Source organism: Mus musculus, chromosome 9, assembly GCF_000001635.26.
Source record: "Mus musculus strain C57BL/6J chromosome 9, GRCm38.p6 C57BL/6J".
In the NCBI taxonomy this organism is placed as follows: Eukaryota; Metazoa; Chordata; class Mammalia; order Rodentia; family Muridae; genus Mus; species Mus musculus.
Genome location: NC_000075.6, coordinates 43182702 through 43204909, shown reverse-complemented (window position 1 = coordinate 43204909; position 22208 = coordinate 43182702). Strand labels below are relative to the sequence as shown.

Genomic DNA, 22208 nt, shown 5'->3' with positions numbered 1-22208 from the left:
TGGCAACAGGCACATCTGAGTCCGATATCCTTTGACCTCCTTTCCTGAGGAAACCAGGAGATGAAATAGCCCGGAGTCAGTTACCCTGTAGCTTACAAATGGGAGGTGGGCGTGGAGAGACCCAGCCCTGTCAATCACTTTGATCCTCTGTGCATTGCTGGGCTAAGGATGCTACTAAGCTAGAAAGTTAGACTTGCTGATGGGTTGAGGTGGGGGAAAGGGCTGATCTTCTCATTGGCTGCCTGAGGTGTTGGGCAAGTAACAGAATCAAAATGCAAAAAGCTGTACCTAATTTGACCACTCACAGCCTAGTACCTTACCTCTTGCACACAGTGCAAGGGCCTAGTAATTTTTCCTTAGGACTTGAGGGTTGCTGTAGAAATTGTATGGATTGCTCTAGAAGAACAGGATGGGAGGAAAGGAGGAAAAGGAGAAAAGGGGAAGGGGGGAGAAAGTAGATCTTCTGACCCACCTCCAAGAAGCAGAACAGGCTAGATCTTCCTGTCTCCCATCACTCCTGGAAGCAGACATTAGTTGGGGTCCAGGAGGGCCCTGATGCCTGGTTTCACTAATGCTGTTTCCCAGCAGGGATGAGTACAAGTGGAGAGATGTTGGCACTCAGTGGCTGGTGCCCCAGGATTTGCCAGGAAGGACTAGGTGAGGTTGAAGGAACCATCCAACTGGGTGTACTCCAGTGTCTGAGGAGAGTCTTCAGACCCAAAGCAATACGTGGACTGGGAAGTTCCTGGGGACAGGTCCTCTGGGCAGGCATTTCACCCCCCCATTTCCTATCAGGAAAGCCAGGCTTCGAATGGAGCTCTGTCCAAAGGTAACTCAATAGAAAGTAGGGAGTTCTCTAGAACCAAAATCAGGGACTTCCTGGGGGGGTTTCCACCTCCCTGCCTACTGGAGGCTTCTCCCTAAGGAAGTGGGAGGAGGTAGAACAGCTGGATCCTAGCAGCTTGGGAGCTGGGAGGGTCTGGTAGAGAGCAAGAGAGGAGAGAAGCTGGGAGAGAAGCCCAGGCCCATCCTCCATGCAAGCCCCCAGCTGATGCTCCTCAGAGGTCTGCCCAGCATCTCTGCTCTCACCAGGGCTCCGGATGGAGTGTGCTGAACCCAAAGTGGGCGATCCCTCAGGATGGGGCCTTATCTGCCTCTGTGTACTTCGCCTGATTTCTCTCTCCAATTGTCTTGAAGGCCTCCCTGCTACACTCTTTAACTAGCTCCCCACCCCCACCCCACCAGTCCCCAGGGTTATTGATCTTCCTCCGTGTCACTCACAAAATCGTGGTCCCTCTGTGCTGTGTGCTCACCATTCAGTGGCCCATCCAAAGGCTCACTGGGCTTGGAGCTTTCTGTGCTGTCCCTGCTTTCTCCATTCAAGGTCTTTGTTGTCATTTGAGACAGAGTCTTCCTCCGTTCATTCGTTCCTAGCTTAAGCTTATATCAAACTCAAATGAATCCTCCTGTCTCAGCATCTCCAATTCTTGGATTACAGGAAAAGTCACTGTAGGCTTTGAGGTTTTTGTAGGGCCTTTCAGAGTGGGCCTGCCGTGTACAGAGGAAGGGACACTCGTCTTTATTTTGGAAACCTTGTGTATTTTAGTCCCTCTATAGTTAACCCATTTTCTGCTGCTCCACTTCCCCTGGAATTCCCACCACCATGCACTTAGGGATGTCTCTGATGGTTTCCTGGATAGTATCAGTGTGATGGGGGTCCATAAACCTGGACATAGACTTGCTTCTGGGTGCCCATTCAGAGGGCACCATAGCTATGTGGTCCTTGACGGCCTGGATACAAACGCTGATTCAGGTTTGCCACAGTCTCCTCTCCGTGTTCTCATAGAACATCTTTCACTGTGGAGCCTGGCGATAAGAGCAAGTAGCAGGGGAGTTCTCAGACTGAGAGGGACTTCCTGTGCTCAGGCCTAAAGGGACAGACAAGAGCCAGTCAGTCAGGATGGGAGAAGAGAGAAAAGTGCTACACAGTCAACTAGAGGGTAGCAGTGTCTGGCCGTGGGTGTCTTTCTATTGTATCTCACTGTCAGCGCAGGGAGGGAGGGAGGTCTAGACACCCCAGACCTGTGCCAGTTGGCATTCAGGAATGCATTTGAGCCAAAAGGCCTGTCAGAGGGAGGGAGGGAGAAGAAAAGTCTACACTAGAAGAGTTGGAGCCTTGGCTGGCTCAGAAATGGCACTGGATGGCCCCAGGAAGTCCTCCCTGTAGAGGGACCCACAAAAAGCAAGTATTTGAGTAAGGAAACTAGATGCTGGTCTAGCTAGTCCCTTCCTAGACCAGAAACAGGGACAACAGGAGAGCGGGGTGAAGCTCTTGTTTGCCCAGGACAGCCTGAACCCAGGAGGGCACTCAGCATGCTGCCTGCATTGAGCACTGCCTTGAGGTGCCTGTGTTTCCAGGTATCTATGGGGGAACTACTTCTGACCATGCCACGGAAAGGCCGAGGCAACTTCATGCTATGATAGCACTAGGCGAGGCAGGTTGTGGTCTACCTGAAGTATCTGGGCGCTCACACTGAGCACCTGAGCCTCCTCAGGGAAGGGAGCATGGCAGAGAGCCGACTCAGACAGACCGAGATAAGAACACAGCGGAGCTGGCCCCACCCCACACCTCTCTCCCTCACCCCCGGCAGTGCTGTCCGACGGGTGAAGGGTTACTGCCAGCCTCTCAGGGAGTTTCGGTGTTGGCCCATTTTTAGGCTGAGACCCAAGGGTTCGTCCCACCCATCAGCATCAGCCTCCTACCCAACAAGAACAGGTTCTTAGAGCATCAGATGCCGGGGACTGAAAGAGGTTTCCAGGCTATCTCATCCTATCCCTCATGAAGCTCCACTCCCTGCCCGAAGAGTTGGGCTGTCACCAGGTCATGGCAACATGAGGGGCCTTGGATGTCTTTGGAACTAACTTCAGGCATGATTAAGACTAAGCTTTAAGTTTATTCAAAGGACAAGCAAGAGGTTTTCTTAGTGGAAAGCGATAGAAGGAACGGTGTAAAAGGAAAGTTGGGGTGACATGCAACAAAATGAGTCTTGGCTCAAAAGGCTACACATGTAAGTCAGTCCTCATGGTGTAGGCATGTAGTCCCAGATGCTCCTGGGAGGCTGAAACAAGAAGATCACAAGTTCAAATCCTGCATGAGTTAGAGTGGGTTTGAGGCTAGCCTTGGCAACTTGTTGAGACCTTGCCTCAAAATAAGGAGAGGCCTGGGCTATGTCTCAGTGGTAGTAGAAACAAGACCATGATTCTATTCTCGGAAACACATGTGCACACACACACACACACACACACACACACACACACACACAGAGTTATCTGTCTAAATGCAGGGTTTGAAATAAGTTGAACTGGAAACTCTGACGGACGTAGTGGCCTCACAGACAGTCCCCCAAGCCTTTTCTGTTCCCATGAGCAGTTTTCCTCTGTAGGTGGAATCAGGAGAATTCTAACAGCTTCCTCGGTAAGTTACAGAGGTGCAAGACTGAAAGCCACAGCTGTCCTTGGGAATCAGGAAAGGCTAAGGAGAGGACATAACCAGGATGCAAGAGGGGACCGAGACTCATGTCTAAGCCAGTTAGTAGGTACACATTCTATTTCATCTTGCCCATGCTTCTGGGAGGTGTGCTAACCATCCCCGGTCTGCATGAGAAAATTCACATTGTCCTTTGTATCGCAGATCCCCTGGCTATTTAGTGATGGCATTGTTTTACCTTCTGGCTTTTCTGCTGCCAAAACCCATGCTCTGAAGTCCTGAATTCTACCTCTGCTAATACAGGTCAAAAGCAGCAGAGGGAGAGGATGTCCCTCCAGTGTCTTCCCAGCAGGTTCTGGCTTGGAGCTTTTTCCTCCACACTCAAGTGTGGGATACGGATGGATGTTGGGCATTTCCCAGATCCAAGCTGGGACAAAGCTAGAAGCCCAGTGTTTCTGCAGTAGCAATTGAGCAGCGGCAGAGGCCCCTGCTAGTTCTGTATATGCATGCATACGTGTATGCAGGGGTAACTGTATGGAAAATTAGCAAGTGCAGAAGGAAGGCCTTGGGTTTGGTTCAACAAAGGCCTCCCAAAGGCAGAGCAGCAGTGGGGGTGTCCCTGAGACTGTCACAACCCTGGAGTCCAGCATGGCAGTCTAGGAAGGCCCTACAGAGCTCTCACTATATACCTGGGCGTCCTCAAAATTCAGAGACTCCTAGGGTGGCCTTATTTCTTCCCCTACTTCTGGTGCATTTGCTGATCTCTGCATCTCTGCTTTGCCTGGCATCACGGTCACTTCATTACAGAGCTGTAAATACATTTAAGAGCTACACACATTAGCACCTTACCAAAAAGAAAGGGGGCAGCGCTTTCTCTCTTTTCCTGGGGCGGAGGTCCACCCTTTTCCCTCATCCTGATCATCTCCAGACCTCAGATGTCTACTCTGCCAACTGCCTGATTACCTGATGCAAATTAAGGCTGCCTCCTTGACTGGGATTGGCTGAGGAGCCTCGTATGCAAATGAACTCACCAAGACTTTATCTAGTTTGAAAGAGTTAAAGTGCTGCCCCAGAGAAAAGGGTGGAGTTGGGGTTGGGGGGTGTTCGACACAATTTGAATAAAATATTCTCTGTCTTAAACATCAGGATCGGGATGGTTCAATAAGGAGAGGAGCTGGGAGAGTGAGCTCAGAGTTGCCTCTTTCTTTCCCTCCGCCGACTAAGGAGGAGGTTTAGAGCCTCTCAGGTGGTGGCAGCTTGCTGTTATGGGTAAATGTTTCATTTATTGCAAAGGAGCAGAGTGGAGAGGCCAGAGCAGCAGCGCTTGGGGGCTGACACGGGACCCTGCGCAGGTCTGCTCTCTCAGCGGAGCATCCATTTCTTACTGAGCAATTTGGAGTAATAAGAGAGAAGGGAAGCAGCCTTAAAGGGCGAGATCTCTGAGAAGGGTGTCTAAGAGCTAGGGCTTGATTCCCCAGACAGCGCATTGACCTCTGAGCACCAGACAGACAGCAGCAGACCTGGGAACAGACAGGTAAGAAGAGCAAATGCAAACTTTGGTTAAAGTACGCTTGCCTCCGAGGGTAGCTGTGTTAAATACCATGGGGAGCAAAAAAGTGCTGCTTGATTTGCATGTATCAAAGTCTTCCTCTCTAAGTTGAAGGCTGGCCTCAAGTTATGTCTTCCTGACCAAGACTCCTGAATGCTGAGTATATAGGCATGTTCCACCACACCTGGATTTCTATGAAGCTATTTTATTTTATTTTACTTAAGTTTTCTGAGGCAGGGTTTCTCTGTGTATCTCTGGCTGTCCTGGAACTCCTTCTGTAGAACAGACTGACTGGCCATGAGCTCAAGAAATCCTTCTGCCTCTGCCTCCTGAGTGCTGGGATTAAAGGTGTGCGCCACCATCACCCGGATACACCTGGATTTCTATGCAACTTTAAGAAGACACATTCCCCGAATTCCAAAGAAATTGAGGGTGGGGGGTGGGCAGGGATCCCCCCTCCCACCCTGCTTCTTTTCCATATCCTTGTGTCTGAGTGATGGGAGGGTGGTGATGAATCTTGCAGAAGGTGAGAGGCCCTGCAGTAGTTGTGGAAAATTGGGGGGAAAGGCTAGGCTAGGAAGCTCGCCCAGAAGGAGAGGATCTGTGCCTCCAAGCTTATGAATATTCTAATGGCTATGTGTTCGGGAATCAGGAATTTGAAAGTCTGATGGTTGTTGTAATTACACATTCATCTTTGCTGTTTAGCTAAAGCCACGTATGTCACGGCGAGAAAAATGGTGACCTCTTATTAAAGACAGGCGTGTTTTCCCTGCAGAGATCAAGATGAGTGGGGATGTCGCTGATTCCACGGACACCCGCAGCACTTTCGGTCAAGTGGAGCCAGGTAAGGAAGGTGTTCTCTTCTGGGCCTGAGTGGTTAGGGGAAACTGTCCAGCAATGTGGTGTCTCTTCTTGCTCAGTATTTCAAATCCAAAAGCTGGATGGTGGGTCCTGAGTGTGACTTCTCAAGAGATAGCAGGGCATGACTCTGGAGCCTTGCAATAAGAAATATTGGCCTTGATAGAACAAACCTCTGGAACCAGGCCAGGAAGGAGCCAGATCCTTAGGAACAAAGGACAGAAGTTAGGGAGCACAGCCACTCTCTCATTGCTGGACATCAAACCTAGGGCTGTGCACGTGCTAGACCAGTGTTCTTCCACTGTATCCCGTGACGTGTGTGTGAGCGTGTGTGTGAGTGTGTGTGAGCGTGTGTGTGAGTGTGTGTGTGTGTGTGTGTGTGTGTGAGAGAGAGAGAGAGAGAGAGAGAGGTTAAACCTAGAGCTTTGCCATGTGGTAGGCAGACGCTCTACCAGTGAGCCATACTCAAAGTCTTTAATTTTGAGACAAGGTTTCCTAAATGGCCCAGGCTGGTCTTAAACTCACCATGTAACTCAGGCTGGCCTCAAACTTGAGATCTCCCCGCCTTAGCCTCCTGGGAAGCTGCTATAAGCACATATTTCATTTAAAAAAAAAAAGACTTTATTTTCTGTTTTACTGTTAGTGTGTGTTTATGTGTTTATGTGCATGGATGCACATGTGACGTGTGCATAAGTGGAGATCAGAGGACAACTTTTCAGAGTTTCCTTTGTCTTTCTGTGGGTTCTGGGGATGGAACTCTGGTCTCACAGCATGCACAGCCAGCACCACTGACCTCACTCCTACCCCATTTTGTTAGGTTATGAGTCACGCCTGGAAGCTCCACTCTAACACAGAAGCAACACACTGTATTGTCAGCTCCTGAGAGGACTTGTCTTTGGTAGATGAGGACCAGGTTCTGTGTTTGTTTGAAACTGGGTTTCTCTATGTAGCCCTGGATGCCCTGGAACTCACTCTGTAGACCAGGCTAGCCTCAAACTCAAAAATCTGCCTGCCTGTACCTCCCATGTGTGCCACCACTGCCATCCAAGGTTCTTTTTTTGTTGTTGTTGTTTTTGGGTTTTTTTTGGAGACAGGATTTCTCTGTGTAGCCCTGGCTGTCCTGGAACTCACTTTGTAGACCAGCTGGACTCAGAAATCCGCCTGCCTCTGCCTCCCAAGTGCTGGGATTAAAGGCGTGTGCTACCACCGCCCGGCGCCATCCAAGGTTCTTAGCAGCCTTTCTCAAGGAATTCAGCAAACAGGCCTGTGTGTAAGTGTTAGTGTTCTGATGGCGTATAGATAGCTGGTACGCTGTATGGGTAGCTCAGAGAAGAAGGGATCGATGTCTGGACATAGAACTTTATCTTGTGAAAAAAAGAACGGAGACAGGAAAGAACTGAGTCTTTTCTTTCTTCTCTCTTGTTTCTACCATAGACAGAGCCTTGGTTTGAAAAGGAGTGTAATTAAAAAAGAGAGAGAGTAAATGCTATTATGGAATTAACAATGTAACTATTTGACAGCGAAGACAACTCCCCCTTTCCCCCCTTTTTGGTGTTTGAAAAGTGGAACTACAGCTTGGTTTAAAATTTGTACTGTTTCTATCACTAATAAAGTTGTGGCTTCTTGTTGAAAAAAAAAAAAGAGAGAGAGTTTGAAGAAAGATAACTTAAGTGGCCTCCCAATAAGGCCCTGATTAGTGTTTCCTCTGTATCTTAACAGACAGAAGTGAGAAGAGGAAGAGAGGCGATGTCCTCTCAAACTAAAAGCTCTTTCAACAGTTCTGAAACATTCTAGTTCTTAAAGCTAAGGGAGAGGCATGGTGGTTGAGGGGGCACTGCGGCGAGGGCTTGTCTTCCGGATCCACGTGCTACAGGACTCTGCTCTTCAGTTTAACATTGAACATTGTGGCAGGGTCTACTTGCTTGGGTGGCAATGCACGTAGAGCTACAGTCTTTATGTTCTCCAGGCACACCCATTTTCCAGGGTGTTGTTCACTCAACCTTATTGGTTATTGAACTTCAGTACTTGTGCATGGTAACCAAGCACTCTACCACTGAGCCTTTTCTACCGCATTCATTCATTCATTCATTCGTTTTGACACAGTATCTTACTGAGTTGTCCTTAAACTTGCTCTGTAGCCCAGGTTGGCCTCCAACTTGCAATCCCCCTGTCTCAGCCTCAGCCTGTGACTTTAGCCAGTTTGCTGGTGGCATGTGTTACTAAGGTTGGTGGAGAAGGGTAATGGTTAATTTCTTTCGATCTCAAGCAGCTGAGATGAGCTCAGATGAAACGTGCCAGAGGCTCTGCCTGTCCTGATGGCCTTCCCAGAGTAGAGCTGTGACTCTAGAGAAACTGTCCCTCTCCTGGAACCAACTCTGCTTCCCCAGACCCCATGAGCCAGACACAGCTGAGCAGTGTCCGTATGGAAACGACCACCCTCATTGCTGGAACCAGGGCTTTGCTATAAGTTATCCTAACCCGGGCTGGAGAGATGATGGCTCAGTGGTTAAGAGCACTGTCTGCTCTTCCAGAGGTCCTGAGTTCAAAGGGGCTCACAACCATCTGCAATGGGATCTGATGCCCTCTTCTGGTGTGTCTGAAGACAGCTACAGTGTACTCATATAAATAAAATAAATACATTTAAAAAAAGGTTATCCAGACCCAGTTGGGGATTGGTGTGAGGAGTCAGAATAAACCACCCTGAACCCCTCAAGAATGAGCCAAGGGGGGTGGAGCTTCAACAGTAGGAGGAGACCAGGAAGTCCAATGTGTTATGTGTTGCCTGGACAAATTCTAGTCTCCTATAGGAGACTGTGGGAGCTGTGTACTAAGAGGATTAAGGGTGAGAGAATCCAGGGATGAAGTAGGGCTGTCAGAATCCATCCTGACATGCTGCCAACCTCTTCAGGAGGTAGACCTTTGAAGGGCATGGTTTCAAGTCAAACAGACCTGGGCTAAAAGCTGGCAAACAAGCCAGGCAGGATGCTGCCCTCTTGTAAGCAACACTCAGGCTGAGACAAAAGGACTGACAACAGTTGGAGAGCTGGGCAGTGGTGGTGCACGCCTTTAATCCCAGCACTTGGGAGGCAGAGGCAGGCAGATTTCTGAGTTCAAGGCCAGCCTGGTCTACAGAGTGAGTCCCAGGACAGCCAGGACTACACAGAGAAACCCTGTCTTGAAAACAAAAACAAAAACAGAAACCAACAAACAGACAACAGTTGAGGAGTTCAAATCCAGTCCTGGCTAGAAGGAGTTCTGGGCCAGCCTGGGCTACACAGTGAGTCCCTGCCTCTCCCTTCACAATGTCAAGAAAAGGCCTACAAACAGGACCTGATTTTTTTCATTTATCCTTTTCACAAAGTGACCCAAGAAAATGAGGGTAGGTTGAAAAGGAGTTGAGCTATGTAAGGGCCAGCACTGCTGTCATGTTGGTTTGGTTTTGTTTATTTGTTTGAGACAAGGTCCCACTAAGTAGCTCTGGCTGTTCTGTAACTTGATGTGTAGCCCAGGCTGACCTTGAACTCCTAGAGAGACCCCTCTGTCTCTGTCTACTGAGGTTGGGATCAAAGGTGTGCAGCACCACACCTAGCTACTACCACTCAAAGTACCTGGTGTCTGTGGAGCTCAGAAGAGTGTGTCAAATCCCCTGGAGCTGGAGTTACTTGGAAGGTTGTAATCTATGTTGTGGGTGCTGGGAATCAAAGCTCGATCCTCTATAAGAGCAAGGGTTCTTAACCTCTGTGCCTGTTCTCCAGCCCATCACTGCTGCGATTCTGTAACTCTGAGTAGTACTGTGCAAAGGCTACATACAGGTGCCTGCCTGGGCTGCTCTCTTTCCCTTCACCTGAGCAAGTGGGTCAGCCCCAGAAGTTGGTTTTGCTCTGTTTAACAATCAAGAAAAGATTGTGTGTGGGTCCTCGAGGTAGATCCCTGGGAGACAGTGATGTCTTTGACCTCTGAAGTTTTCCTGTCTTCCCCTTCAGGCTTTTGCTCAGTGGTAGGATTAATATTTAGGTGATCCTAAATTAAGGGCAAGAGAAAAGAAAGAAAAAAAAAGAAGTCGCTAATTAAAGAAAACAAACTTCCTGGAAAGTGTTCTGATTTTTTTTTAAAGAGAGGAAAGCTTATTACCAGTTACAATGGTTACTGACTTAGTTTAATGGTTTCCTTTGAATTTTTAAAAGACACATTCACCTCCCCAGCAGGGCATGAGTTAATGGGTGGTTTGTGTCTGAGTTTTAAAGAGAACTATAAGCAAAGATGACCCAGAAAACCCCTGTGTACTGGAAAGCATCACAGTATTGTGTGAAAACCCCTAGGGCATTAGGGCTGGGAGCTGGGAAAGGGGAGTCGCTCTGGTCCACTCTGAGTTGGCAGGGAAGTCCTTGGAGAGCTTTCTCAGACCTGCAGGGCAATTCACACCTTCTCTCACCCTCACCCCTCAGCCGAGAACAAAATGCTCTGGAGCTCAGAGCATGTCTCTCTCTCTCTCTCTCTCTCTCTCTCTCTCCCTCCCTCCCTCCCTCCCTCTCTCTCTCTCTCTCTCTCTCTCTCTCTCTCTCTCTCTCTCTCTCTGTCTGTCTTGCTAGCAACCAAGAAAGACTCTGGAAACCCTGTCTGCACGACCCCTCAAACCCCCTTTCCATAACTGCTCAGAAGCCTACCTCCTCCTGTGGCAGCTGCTGTTTTTTGTGAATTCCTCTTACCTCCTACCAGTTGCCACATTCCTTCACGCAGGGTTTCTTCTTTTCAGTACTGGGGATTGAACCCAGAGTCTCAGGCATCCTAAGCTAGGATTCTGCCCCTGAACTATACCCCCAGCTGTGTGCGCATGTGCAAACGCGTGCACAAGGAGCCAGAGGACACCTCTCTCCTCAGTCACCTTGTTTTCACACAGGGACTCTCGCTGTTTTGCTTAGTAGGCCAGGCTAGCGCAGCGGCAAGCCCCTAGGATCTCCCAGTCTCCATCCCTCCTCCAGCTCTGGGATTACAAGAGCACGCCACAGTGTTTATTGCAGAGGTTCCAGGGGTTGAATTCGTACCCTTATGCTTATGTAGCAAGAGCACTGTACCAAGCCGTCTGTCTGTCTGTCTGTCTGTCTGTTCTTGAGAAACTCATGGAGCTCAGATGGATCCCATTACAGATGGTCGTGAGCCACCATGATGTGGTTGCTGGGAATTGAACTCAGGACCTCTGGTAGAGCAGTCGGTGCTCTTAACCGCTGAGCCATCTCTCCAGCCCTCCTTTTCTCTTCTCAACCAAGCAGTTGGATAAAAATATAACTTTATTCATGCATTAAAAGTCCCCAGGCTGTAACTGACAGATCCCAACACCAAAGCAGCTGACCTTGGGGGTTTTAGGCTGTGCTGATCACTTGTGGCCTCAAACACTAGAGAAAAGACAAAAAACAATGTTTCAGAAGGAAGGGAGGGAGGGAGGGACAAAGAAAAAAACCATTGGGTCACATCCCCCTCCTGCCCTCTAGCCCCATGTAAGAGCTTTTTGGACATCATCTCATTTAACACGTACAGTAAACAGAGACCTGATTAGTTAGCTCTGTTCTCTCCATGGAGAACATTGTGGCTGAGAGGGAAAATGTAGCTTGTTTAGAAGTCATCAGGTTCTTGTCTTGGCTCTGCCATGAATGACCTGAACGTTTGGTCACCATTCCAACGTAGACCTTTAGTTTCTTCTTTATAAAGGAAGGCTTTGTACTAGATCATCTGGGAGGGCTGGCTTGTAAGGTCTGCTTTCTGTACGCTCTCGCCCTCCCATCTGTTTGAACATCTCTTAAGTGCGTGTAGGTTTTTCAGGGAGTTGAGTGCCAGCTCACCGCTCCCTTCCTCCCAAGACAGCCCTGCTTTTCTTTCAGTGGCTTCCATCCTACCCTGGCTTAGCTGGCAGTCCCATGACAATGTCTAGGACCTCCACTTTGCAGCCTGTGCTGGGCTCTGGAGTTTCTGTCCCCATGAAACTTTCCTCCAAGGATAGGATGCTTGTGTGTGTGTGTGTGTGTGTGTGTGTGTGTGTGTGTGTGTGTGTGTGTGTGAGCTACAGGTAGGGGAAGTTGAGGCTGGCAATGAGAGTGTTAGCCAAAGTTCCCGAGGTCCCTTACCCAGAACACGACAAGCTGCAGGGTGAACTTGTCTAGTGACTCTACCCATTGATGTTAGTGGGAAGACTGAGGGCTGCCCATTTTGGAAAACCAGAGAGAGGGGGGACATAAGAAAGTGACTTCATCACAGCAGATGCCTAAATCAGGAAGGGTGGTCTTGCAGGACTAGAAAGAAGATTGATCCAGTCTAAGACACAAAGGCCTGTCTGGGGCCAGAGTGCTTGCTTGGGTGTCTTAATCAGGGTTTTTATTACTATGATAAAACACTGACCAAAGGGAAAGTTGGGAAGGAAAGGTTTTATTTGGCTTACACTTCCACATCACTGTTCATCATTGAAGGATGTCAGGGCAGGAACTCAAACCGGCCAGGAACCTGGAGGCAGGAGCTGATGGAGAGGCCAAGGAGGGATGTTTACTGGCTTGCTCATGGCTTGCTCAACCTGCTTTCTTATAGAACGCAGGACCACCAGACCAGGGATGGCACCACCTATAATGGGCTGGGCCCTACCCCATCAATCACTTACTAAGAAAATGCCCTACGGTTGGATCTTGTGGAGGCATTCTTCATTGAGGTTACCTCCTTTCAGATAACTCTAGCTTGTTTCAAGTTGATATAAGACCAGCCAGCACAAATGGGGACTAGAAGGAAAGAGCAGGGCCAGCTGCTCCTGCTGGTGCACAGTGTAGGGTCTAGCCTGGGTAAGAATGTTCTTCCCCTTCTTTGGGAACCAGTATTCATCTCACTAGAGGGGAGGGAGGATAGCTTTGTCATCCATTCCTCCAAGTTGAGACATCCTTGTCTTATCTCTGAGACTGAATGACTAACATCTGTCTGTAGTCTAGAACCACCCAGGAGACTCAGTCGGACTGAAGAACTTCCAACAGGGCTTTAAATATGATGGGTATGTCTGTCCAGGAGAGGACCAGGGCAACATAAACAAACCAGTGGTGGTCTCAGGCTTTTGAAGATCGGTAGTGATGACCCAGGACTACCTCCCTCTCTTGGGTAAGGGTCTGCTCCTTCCTTGGACTCCACCCTCAAGTTACTTGGGAGCTAAGCTGGGGATTGCAACCAGGAAGTAAAGTTCTGGGAGGATAAGAGGGCTGTGAGAGAAGAGGGTAGCTTTCAGTTCTGATGTTAATAGATGTTAATGAAGTGGTCTTTCAAAGGCTGGAAGGACTGGAGAGAAACCCAGAGGTACTTGAAGGTCAGGTGAGACTCTCTGATGATGTATAAAGAGGCTCCTCTTGACACCTGTTCTAACGAGACTTGTCTGTGAGCGAGTGTGTGTGCACACACACGTCCTGGGCACTTATGACTAAATGAAAGTGGGTGTGAAGGCATCTTGAAAAGGACACACCACTGAGAAAAGACCATCCATCATAGGAAGGTAATTAGGAAATGTGCTGTAATGGAGAGGCATGGGGAAAGTGCCTGGGACTTCAGATTCCTTCCGATGGCAATGGTGGCAGATCTGCAAAAATAAAGCAAGGAGAAGAAGTGCTGCTCTCTAGGTCTGAGCCTCAGTCTGTCCCAGCTCGGTCCCTCACCTCTGTGGATGTGCCACTACCACCCCAAGTTACTACAAAACCAGGACAGATTCTGGTAATGGGATTCTGACGTTCTTATCTGTGCTTTTGTGAACGTTCAAAACCATCCTTGGAAAATGAGAGCCTCCATTAATGAGAGTACCAATCGCCTTTGTTTTTCATCCCTAAGAAGCCAAACCCACTGTTTGGCGATGGTGCACACCTTAGTCCCAGCACTGAAGAGGCAGAAGAAGCAGGATGATCTCTGTGAGTTCGAGGCCAGCCTGGTCTACAGAGTGAGTTCCAGGACAGCCAGGGTTACACAGAGAAACCCTGTCTCAGAAAAACACCAGAGAGACAGAGACAGAGAGACAGAGACAGAGACAGAGACAGAGAGAGACAGAGACAGACAGATAGATAGACAGACAGAGGCAGAGAGAGATACACAGAAAGAGACACACAGAGAGAAACCCAAACCTATACTTTCTCTTGGCTCCTTGTTCATTTAGGAATCAATACCCCACTGTCTGGAAGGCCCTAATATCCCTCACCTACAGCCCTTAGCTAACTTCAGTGTGGTTTCCATCTCCTCCTATTTCTGGTTTCTGTGACAGGAAAATTAGAAGGAAACAACTCACCACCCAGGCTTGCAACTGTAGCTGTAAGTGCTGACGGTCTCAGGGAGTGGCCTACAGTCCCTGGAACTGCCTATCAGTCCCCAGCCCTTGGAGAACTGTAGCAAATAGAACAGCCTCGGTGGTAGTTGACACCTATGACCCCATGACTTCCAGCTATAGCAGGGCTCCTCCTCCGTGGGTTCACAGCCCACCCTGCAGAATAGCCAAGGCTTGGACAAGCCATGAGTACCTGTTGGCCCTCTCTATACCACTGTCTCTTCCTTGTGGAGGTCTACTTAAGGAAATGACTTCCTTTCTTTCCAGCCTAACCGGGCAGACTGAGGGGGGACAGAGGCAGGGATGTGTGAGCTGTCTTTACCACCTGGCTTCCCTTCCTTGTCTCTGAGTACATTCCTGTTCCCCAAACAATCCCAAGTGGAGGACCATTTGTTTTTCCAGTCTGTCCCAGATCAGTTTCCAATCCTGCTGTGTGTGGTGGCATTGAATACTAAGGTCTGACCTAAGACCACTTTCAGCAATAGCCAAACAGCTCTGCACTCCAGCCAACAGGAAGACCCTTGGTGTTCTACAGGTGCCTTTAAGGTCTTACTCCTGCAGTTTGTACCTGATCAGAGACCTTAATGCAGGTCTGCGGACCACCCTTGGCCACACTTGGAGGTGCACTGTATAGGAGCACTTCGTGTTTTGTCTTTGACTTCCTGGAGCAGTGGGTATACAGGAACTTGGGCACCATCTTCTTACGGCCTTGATAAAGAGATAGTGTAGGGTGGGGTGATGAGGCTCTGCTAGGAGACAGGCCCCAGTATATTCATGAAATACATGGCACCTTGCCTCCAGCACACAAGCAGATTGGGTGCTGAGCAGTGTCAGGACCCTAGGCCATTGCAGCATCCCGAACCTTCATCCTTGACCCAAACTCTCCTCCTCAAGAAACAAATGAAAATGAGGCCCGGAGGTGGAAGCCAAGTTTCAGGCCAACACCTGCTAAGGAGTCCCACTTCTGAGCCATTTGCTGTGGAAAGGGGCGCCGTCGAGGCAAAGAACAGAAAGGAACGAGGAGGTCCAGCCTCTCTCCCAGTCCCTTCCCCAACAGCTTCTGGATTGAGGGCACGGGGACAGACTGAGAGCTGAGTGTCCATAAAGAACCATGCACTTCAGCCACCAGCAGTTCAGCGTGCCTTTCTGAGTTCTCCAGGGAACTGTGAGCTCACTAGTGGGGGGTGGGGGATATGGTCATGGCTAAGGGCACGGAGGGGAGGTCTTTCTGCCAAGTCAGGCGCCTGGGAAACAGAGCTGTGGGCATCTCTCAAAAAGCTCCAGTGAAACATTGAGCTGAGTCAAACAATAATAGGCGCTCATTTGCATCGTATTTTACATACAGGTTCCATGCAGGTCTTTCATCTCCTTCCACTGTAACACCGGAGCCCCCCCACACCCCCTCTCTCTTGAGTCCATTTGGGGGTTTCCACTGTGTCCCCTAGATTCTAGAACCTCCCCACACCCCATACACACACTCAATCACCTGCCCCATCCTTGGCTGTTCCATCCCGGAACAGTGGTTGGCCTTGCCTGGGTGTGCCTGGCCTAGGCTTGCTCTAGAGCAGGTGGCCTGGCAGGTCTGACCCGGCAGGTGACCTCAGGTACTGGATGCCCCACCTGTCAATGTCAGTTCCAATAAGGCCCCCCAGCAGTGGAGCTTGTCCACTCCCCAACCTTGTTCAAGCTGTGAAGAGAATAGGAAGAGTCAAACCTGGGAGCCCAAAAGGGGTACAGAGAGGAGAGGAAACCGGGTGGTTGCTATGACAATGGGGTCCCGCTCATCATTTGCATAGGGTGATGATTTCCATACTGCTGGGTGAATTTCCATATTCCTGCCTCAAAGCCTGTTGGGATGGGGAGAGGGAGAAGATAGAGGTCATTTGAAATTCAAATGAGGCTGATTAAGGTTTTCTTGAGGAGGGAAGCGTGGACAAAAGGGGTTAAGCTGGCTGGCAAATGTTGGCTCAAGGGCTCAAGCTTATCAAAGGGAGGTGTCCCCCATGTTAGCAAACTTCCTGGCCGCCCATCTCCCCAGACCCTGGGGACCTGCCTGTGGAAGATGGGCCTGTCTCTCCCCTCCTGCACCCTCTTAGTGGCCTGATGATATTTGAGCTTGTGGGTCAGGACCACTGAATTGTAGCTCTAGGTTCTGACCTTCAGGACTGATCCTGTCTGAGTTTTTATTATTGGGGAAATAGTCTCTGCAGTTTGTTTGCCCAAGGAGATGAGAGGATGGCTGAACTCTGGACTTTGGTCTTTCCCATTACCCCACCTAAGCAGGCAATGCCCCTCTTTGAGGCTGCGTTTGTGCCTTAGGTGAATGGTGAATTTGAAGTCTCTCTAGCCACGGTCCGCTCGCTCGGTGCACACGCCCGTGTTCTCGGGGCTCTTGGCTGATGTGAAAGGCTTGGGAAGGCCTGCTCTCCCAGCCTACTCTGACCTTATGGTCATTAGTTAAAATCTTACTACTCATTGCTCATTATTTAAAGGCCTTCTGCTCATTTTTCTCATCTATAAAATGGGGTTAATAGCAGTATCTGCCTCATAGGGCTTCTGTGAGGATCAAAGTTTGTTCGTCAAACACCCAGAACCATGCCTGCCAGTTAATAATGGCACTGGTTAGTATTCATCCCTGGAGGACAAAGTGTCCCTGCACAGTGACCTCATAGTCAACCCAGGCAACTTCCATAAGAAGATTCTGACTCCTGGTCAGGCTGGTCTCCAGTGAAGGTGAAATGGGCACACACACACACACACATGCACTCACCCACGCACATACACACTCGCCACACCTGGGATGACTGTGTTCGCCCTAGCTTGTGTGACTCCATCTCTCAGGAAGCAAGAAAAAGGGAGGGATCTGAGGAAAGAGCCCTCTCCCACCCAGCGCTGAGAGGTGGGAGAGAGTCAGCAAAACTAAATACTATTTAAAATTCTAGAAAATCGAAGGCTGTTCTCCCTTGCCTACTTGAGTTACTTTGGCTGCTCCAAATAAAGTTTCAGTTGGCAGTAAGATGGTGCCACTTGGGCAGCCAGTCACTTGCCTCTCTAGAACTTAGAATCCTTACCTATAAATTGCAAGCCTGGCATTTAGAGTGTGTCTCGGAGCTTGCTCAGTATCCAAGGCTCGCCTTGAACTCTTGATCTTTTTACCTCTCCGCCCAAAGTGCTGGGATTGCAGGTATGTGCTGCCCAGCGGGTTTCAAGTTTGACCTCATGAACACACAGAGGACAGATATTATACCTCTACGGCCCCCCTCTATGGAATAATAATAATAAATAAATAATGCTAGAGCTCTTATTTCATAGAGCATATTTAACTGCAGATTGTAGTGTTTTTCCAGGGTCAGAACACTCTTGAGTGGAGATTTCTGAGGTGAAATCTTACATTGCTGGGGTCCTACTTCCTTGCATCAGTGAACTGAGACCCTGGACCTTTTCTAAGCCTGCGGTGCTCCTTTATCTTGGCCCTCGACCATGTTGCCCAGTTGGGCTCCCTCTGCTAAGGATTTCCATGTAAATGTTTCACCAAGAGGAGATGCAGAGGCAGTGCACGGGATTTCTAAAAGCTCAATCCGTAGCTCAGATGGAGAAGGAATGGGGATTATATTTCCCAAGGTAACAGAAGACGATGGTGGGGCGGAGTTTATCAAAGACTAACATGAGAAGTTGGACTGGGAGCCAGGAGAGAGCCGTGCTTCCTCCAGCAGAGTTGATGCAGAAAAGATGCTTCGTGCCCAGGGCGTCGCCTCAGCCTCCTGACTTCTGTGGGAAGGCAACTGTGAATAGACTTCCGGTTTGTCTTTTGAGTTTTGAGATAGGGGTCTTACAAAGTCCAGGCTGGCCTTGATCTCTCCGTGTAGTCAAGGCTGGCCTTGAACATCTGGTCCTCTGGTCTTCTCCTTCAGAGTGCTAAGATATTAATTAGGCTCGCATCACAACACCTGTCCAGCGGGCTTCAGGCTTGCCCTTCTGAACACTCGCATGGTGAATGCACATCAGATAGCTCAATAGGCCATGTCTGTGACTTCTACTCTTCATGTCCTTGGACTAGAGAAATGGGTGTTTTACATTAGGAGTCCACACACTGAGAGTCTGGAAGAAACTCGAGAGGTCATCTAGTCCTACGGTAATGGGTACCTCCTTTTAGAACTGTGGGTCCTGACCATCAGTGCTGTTGCATGGTACTGAGTTTAGGGAAACAGATAGGATGTTAAAACTCGTTAGTGAGGTCTTCCCAGGGCACTGTGTGCATGGCTATGGGCATGTGTAGAACGTTTCTTCACCATCTATGTCCTGACTGGATACTCAGGACCCCTGGACTGGATCCCCTGGACCAGGGATACTCAGCTTATAGGAAATGAGACCTCCTAACTCCTAAGACAGTATTCTTCTCAAGTTTATCTCAGGCCCTCCCATGTCCTTCTTAGCAAGCATCTACAGAAGTTGTCCTTAGGTTCCTTCTAGGCACTTCTTCCTGAAAAGGGCGGCAGGAATGTGACTAGAAACGTGTGTTTTTATTATCTTTATTATTTTTATTATTATTTTGGTTTTTCTTTTTTCTTTCTTCCTTTCTTTCTTTCTTTCTTTTTTTTTTTTTTTTTTTTTTTTTTTTGAGACAGGGTTTCTCTGTATAGCCCTGGCTGTCCTGGAACTTATTCTGTAGACCAGGCTGGCCTGGAACTCAGAAATCCGCCTGCCTCTGCCTCCGGAGTGCTGGGATTAAAAGCGTGCACCACCATGCCTGGCTATTCTTTTACACTGTAGCTGTCTTCAGACACTTCAGAAGAGGGTGTCAGATGGTTGTGAGCCACCATGTGGTTGCTGGGATTTGAACTCAGGACCTTTGGAAGAGCAGTCAGTGCTCTTAACCACTGAGCCATCTCTCCAGCTCTGTTTTTATTATTCTTAATTCTCTCTCTCTCTCTCTCTCTCTCTCTCTCTCTCTCTTTCTCTCTCTTTCTCTCTCTCCCCCCCCCCTCGTGTGTGTGTGTGTGTGTGTGTGTGTGTGTGTGTGTGTGTGTGTGTGTGTGTGTGCATGTCAGTGCGAGGGCCCTCAGAGGATGAAGGCTGTCAGATCATCGTCCCTGGAAGTGGAGTCCACCTGATGTGGTCCTGAGAATTGAACTCCGGTCCTCTAGAGGTTTGAGGAGTGCTCTTAAGTATTGAGCCATCTTGTTAGCCTCTAGGAACTTTTCATTTTCAAAGCAGAGGGAGATTGAAGGCTAGGATGATCAACATTTGCAGTAAATCCAGTGTAAAGCAGTCTTGAAAATAACCTTAAAGTCCATTCTTCCCAGTTTACTAACAGAATCTTTGTCATTATCACCACCACCATCATCATCATTTTGGTGTGTGTGTGTGTGTGTGTGTGCCTGTGAGTTTCAGGATAACTTTGCAAGAGCCTACCTTCAGAGGTACAGCTTAAGAAGTACTAGCCAGTTGTCAAATTGTCCTAAAAGTGTCATCTCAGGAAATCCTACTGGGTTATATTGGGAGTAGAGCTGCTGAGAACCATTCAGAAATGGGAGAGGCCCAGTCTCATAGCTGCGTGCCCCGAGTATTGTTTACCAGGTAGAAGTGAAAAATCCTGCTGGAACAGTTCTTGGTTTGGGCTTCCACCTCCCTCACCCAGAGAATTGTTCCCCAGGCAAAATCACATCCCATTGCTGCCAAAGCCATGCAAAGCAGGAGGCCCGTCAGTCTGGGTGTCAGAGCTCTGGGTGCAGGGGTGGGAGAGCAGGCCTTCTTCAGGGCCCAGCTCGTGGTGTTGGGGTGGCCTGGCCAGGCATCAGAGCTCACCCGCTGGTCTAGTGTTCATCAGATGCTTAGAAGACGAGAGCTGAAAGCAGGGACTTCCCTAGGACTCAAATCTCCTGCATTCCGATCCTTTGGTTTCTTCTCATATGTTGGGTATTATGATCACCCTGGCCTAAGGGGAGTCTACATAGAATCCTGGGACTCAAGATCCAATATGTCTTTTGCCCTGGTTTGACCAGGCTAGGATGCTGGCATCTTATTCAACTCCAGTGCGTTCGCCTATAGCCTCTGCCCTCTTACTCTGTTGAGAGCTTCTTGGTAGAGATGAGGTCTTGGGTTGGACCAAGGTGATGCTAGAGTTGGGTAGCTAAGCTGCGCCTTGGATGAATGTGTGGACATTCTGTGAATTTGTGCTGTTGACAATGGAACTGTGCTAGTGTGGGAAGCCATACCACATTAGCGTTGGAGACCTAGAGCTTTGGTTTTCTTCCCTTGGGGATCATTTCTCAACACACACCAACACTTTAAAACCCATCAGTCAGCATAGCAGACTTCTGTTGGGAGAATAGACTGTCTCCTGAGCATCCTGAGCTGTCAGTCCACCTATGATCAGTACGCTGTCAAGCCTAGATTTATCTGAGGACTTCAGAGTTGGAAGAACGCTTCATGGATGCTTGAGACTCAGCTTCTCTATTTGGGAAGTGAAATAGATAATCAACGTCATCTTCCCTAAAGCTGAAAATCTACCTGGGTAATCCCCCTGAGATCCTGGCAGGCCCAAGAGCCAAGGTTCCAAGGAGTTTGCCTCGCCCCTTGCTTTCTCTCCAAGGAGACCATCTGGCCCAGGAATTCATAAAGACCCATGAAAGCTAAAAGAAGCTTGCAGAGATCCCAGGCGGTGGCTCTTCCAGCTTAACCTAGATGTCACCCACTCATCACTAAGGTCCCAAGTAGGAGATTCTGAACAAGCTTTAGAAGCGCTCTCTGCCCTGCCTCTCTCTATCCTCCCTCGAGGCAAACAAGCCTTACTGCATCTGCAGAGGCACAGGGAGGACCAGGCAGAAGGGAGAAACGGCCTTGATGTCTTCTAATGAACTTCATCGAATCCTGGTACTTTAGAGATGGGGGGGATTTTTTTTTAGATCATTTGATAAATCAGCTGCATCTGCTTGAGTGGTCCCAGGCCCACAGCAACTGCAGGCTCCCCTGGTGGGCAATTCCAGCAGAACTCCCCTTCACCCCAAGATGAGGCCTGCTTTCCCAGTAGCCCTAGCGCCCCTCTTTGAGTGGATCTAGCTAAGCTTGCTTCTTTTCCACACCAGACTTTGGGAAGGCCGATCTCACCTTTTGCTGTATACAAGATGCTGCAGCAACTTCCACATTTCCCCTCCTTGATTCCATTTCAACTTTTACTTTAAAACATTTTAGTCATGAGGCAGAGGCAGGCAGATTTCTGAGTTCGAGGCCAGCCTGGTCTACAGAGTGAGTTCCAGGACAGCCAGGGCTACACAGAGAAACCCTGTCTCGGAAAAAAAAAAAAAAAAAACGAAACAAACAAACAAACAAACAAACAAAAATTTTAGTCATGTTGACAAGAAAAAAAATAGTTTAAGAATGATCTCTCATGTCTGTCTGTCTGTCTGTCTGTCTGTCTGTCTGTCTCTGGGGTGTGTGTGTGTGTGTGTGTGTGTGTGTGTGTGTGTGTGTGTGTGTTTGAAATGGTCTCATGTAGCCCAAGCTGGTATCAGAGTTGCTAAGTAGCTGAGGATGGCCTTAAATTCCTGGCCCTCATGTTTTCACCTCTGCAGTGCTGGAACTTCAGGCTTTATCCCATACCTGGGTTGTCTGTACATTATATATTTTTTTTTAATTTTTAAGATGTATTTTTACTTTGGCTTCCTAAAAACTCACCGTTTTTATGGTTTTTTGTTTGTTTGTTTGTTGTTGTTGTTGTTTTGAGACAGGGTTTCTCTGTGTAGCCCTGTCTGTCCTGGAATTCACGCTGTAGATCAGGCTGGCCTAGAACTCAGAAATTCACCTGCCTCTGCCTCCCGAGTGCTGGGATTAAAGTTGTGCACCACCACTGCCTGGCTTGTTTTGTTTTGTTTTGTTTTTTAACCATGCAAAGTCCCTAATTGTCCAAAATGGAGACAGTGGTTCATCACGCGGCTCTGAGCAAGGCTTGGTGACACACACCTGTAATAGCAGCATTTGGGGCCAGAGTCAGGAGG

The 22208-nt window shown here is 48.8% G+C and overlaps 1 protein-coding gene across 2 annotated transcripts in view; it reads left to right on the top strand.

Annotated features, from left to right (window-relative positions):
• The window catches only part of Pou2f3 (POU domain, class 2, transcription factor 3), an 81829-nt gene that overhangs the window by 846 nt on the left and 58775 nt on the right, over positions 1–22208 (top strand). Inside the window, exons 1-2 of one of the 2 annotated variants that reach the window (XM_011242420.2) lie at positions 4709–5021; positions 5812–5880. In XM_011242420.2, the coding sequence (XP_011240722.1) occupies positions 5820–5880 (61 nt within the window). In that variant the 5' untranslated portion in view covers positions 4709–5021; positions 5812–5819. Of the gene's footprint in view, positions 1–4708; positions 5022–5811; positions 5881–22208 lie in introns of those variants that run through there. The other variant, NM_011139.2, reaches the window with a different exon arrangement.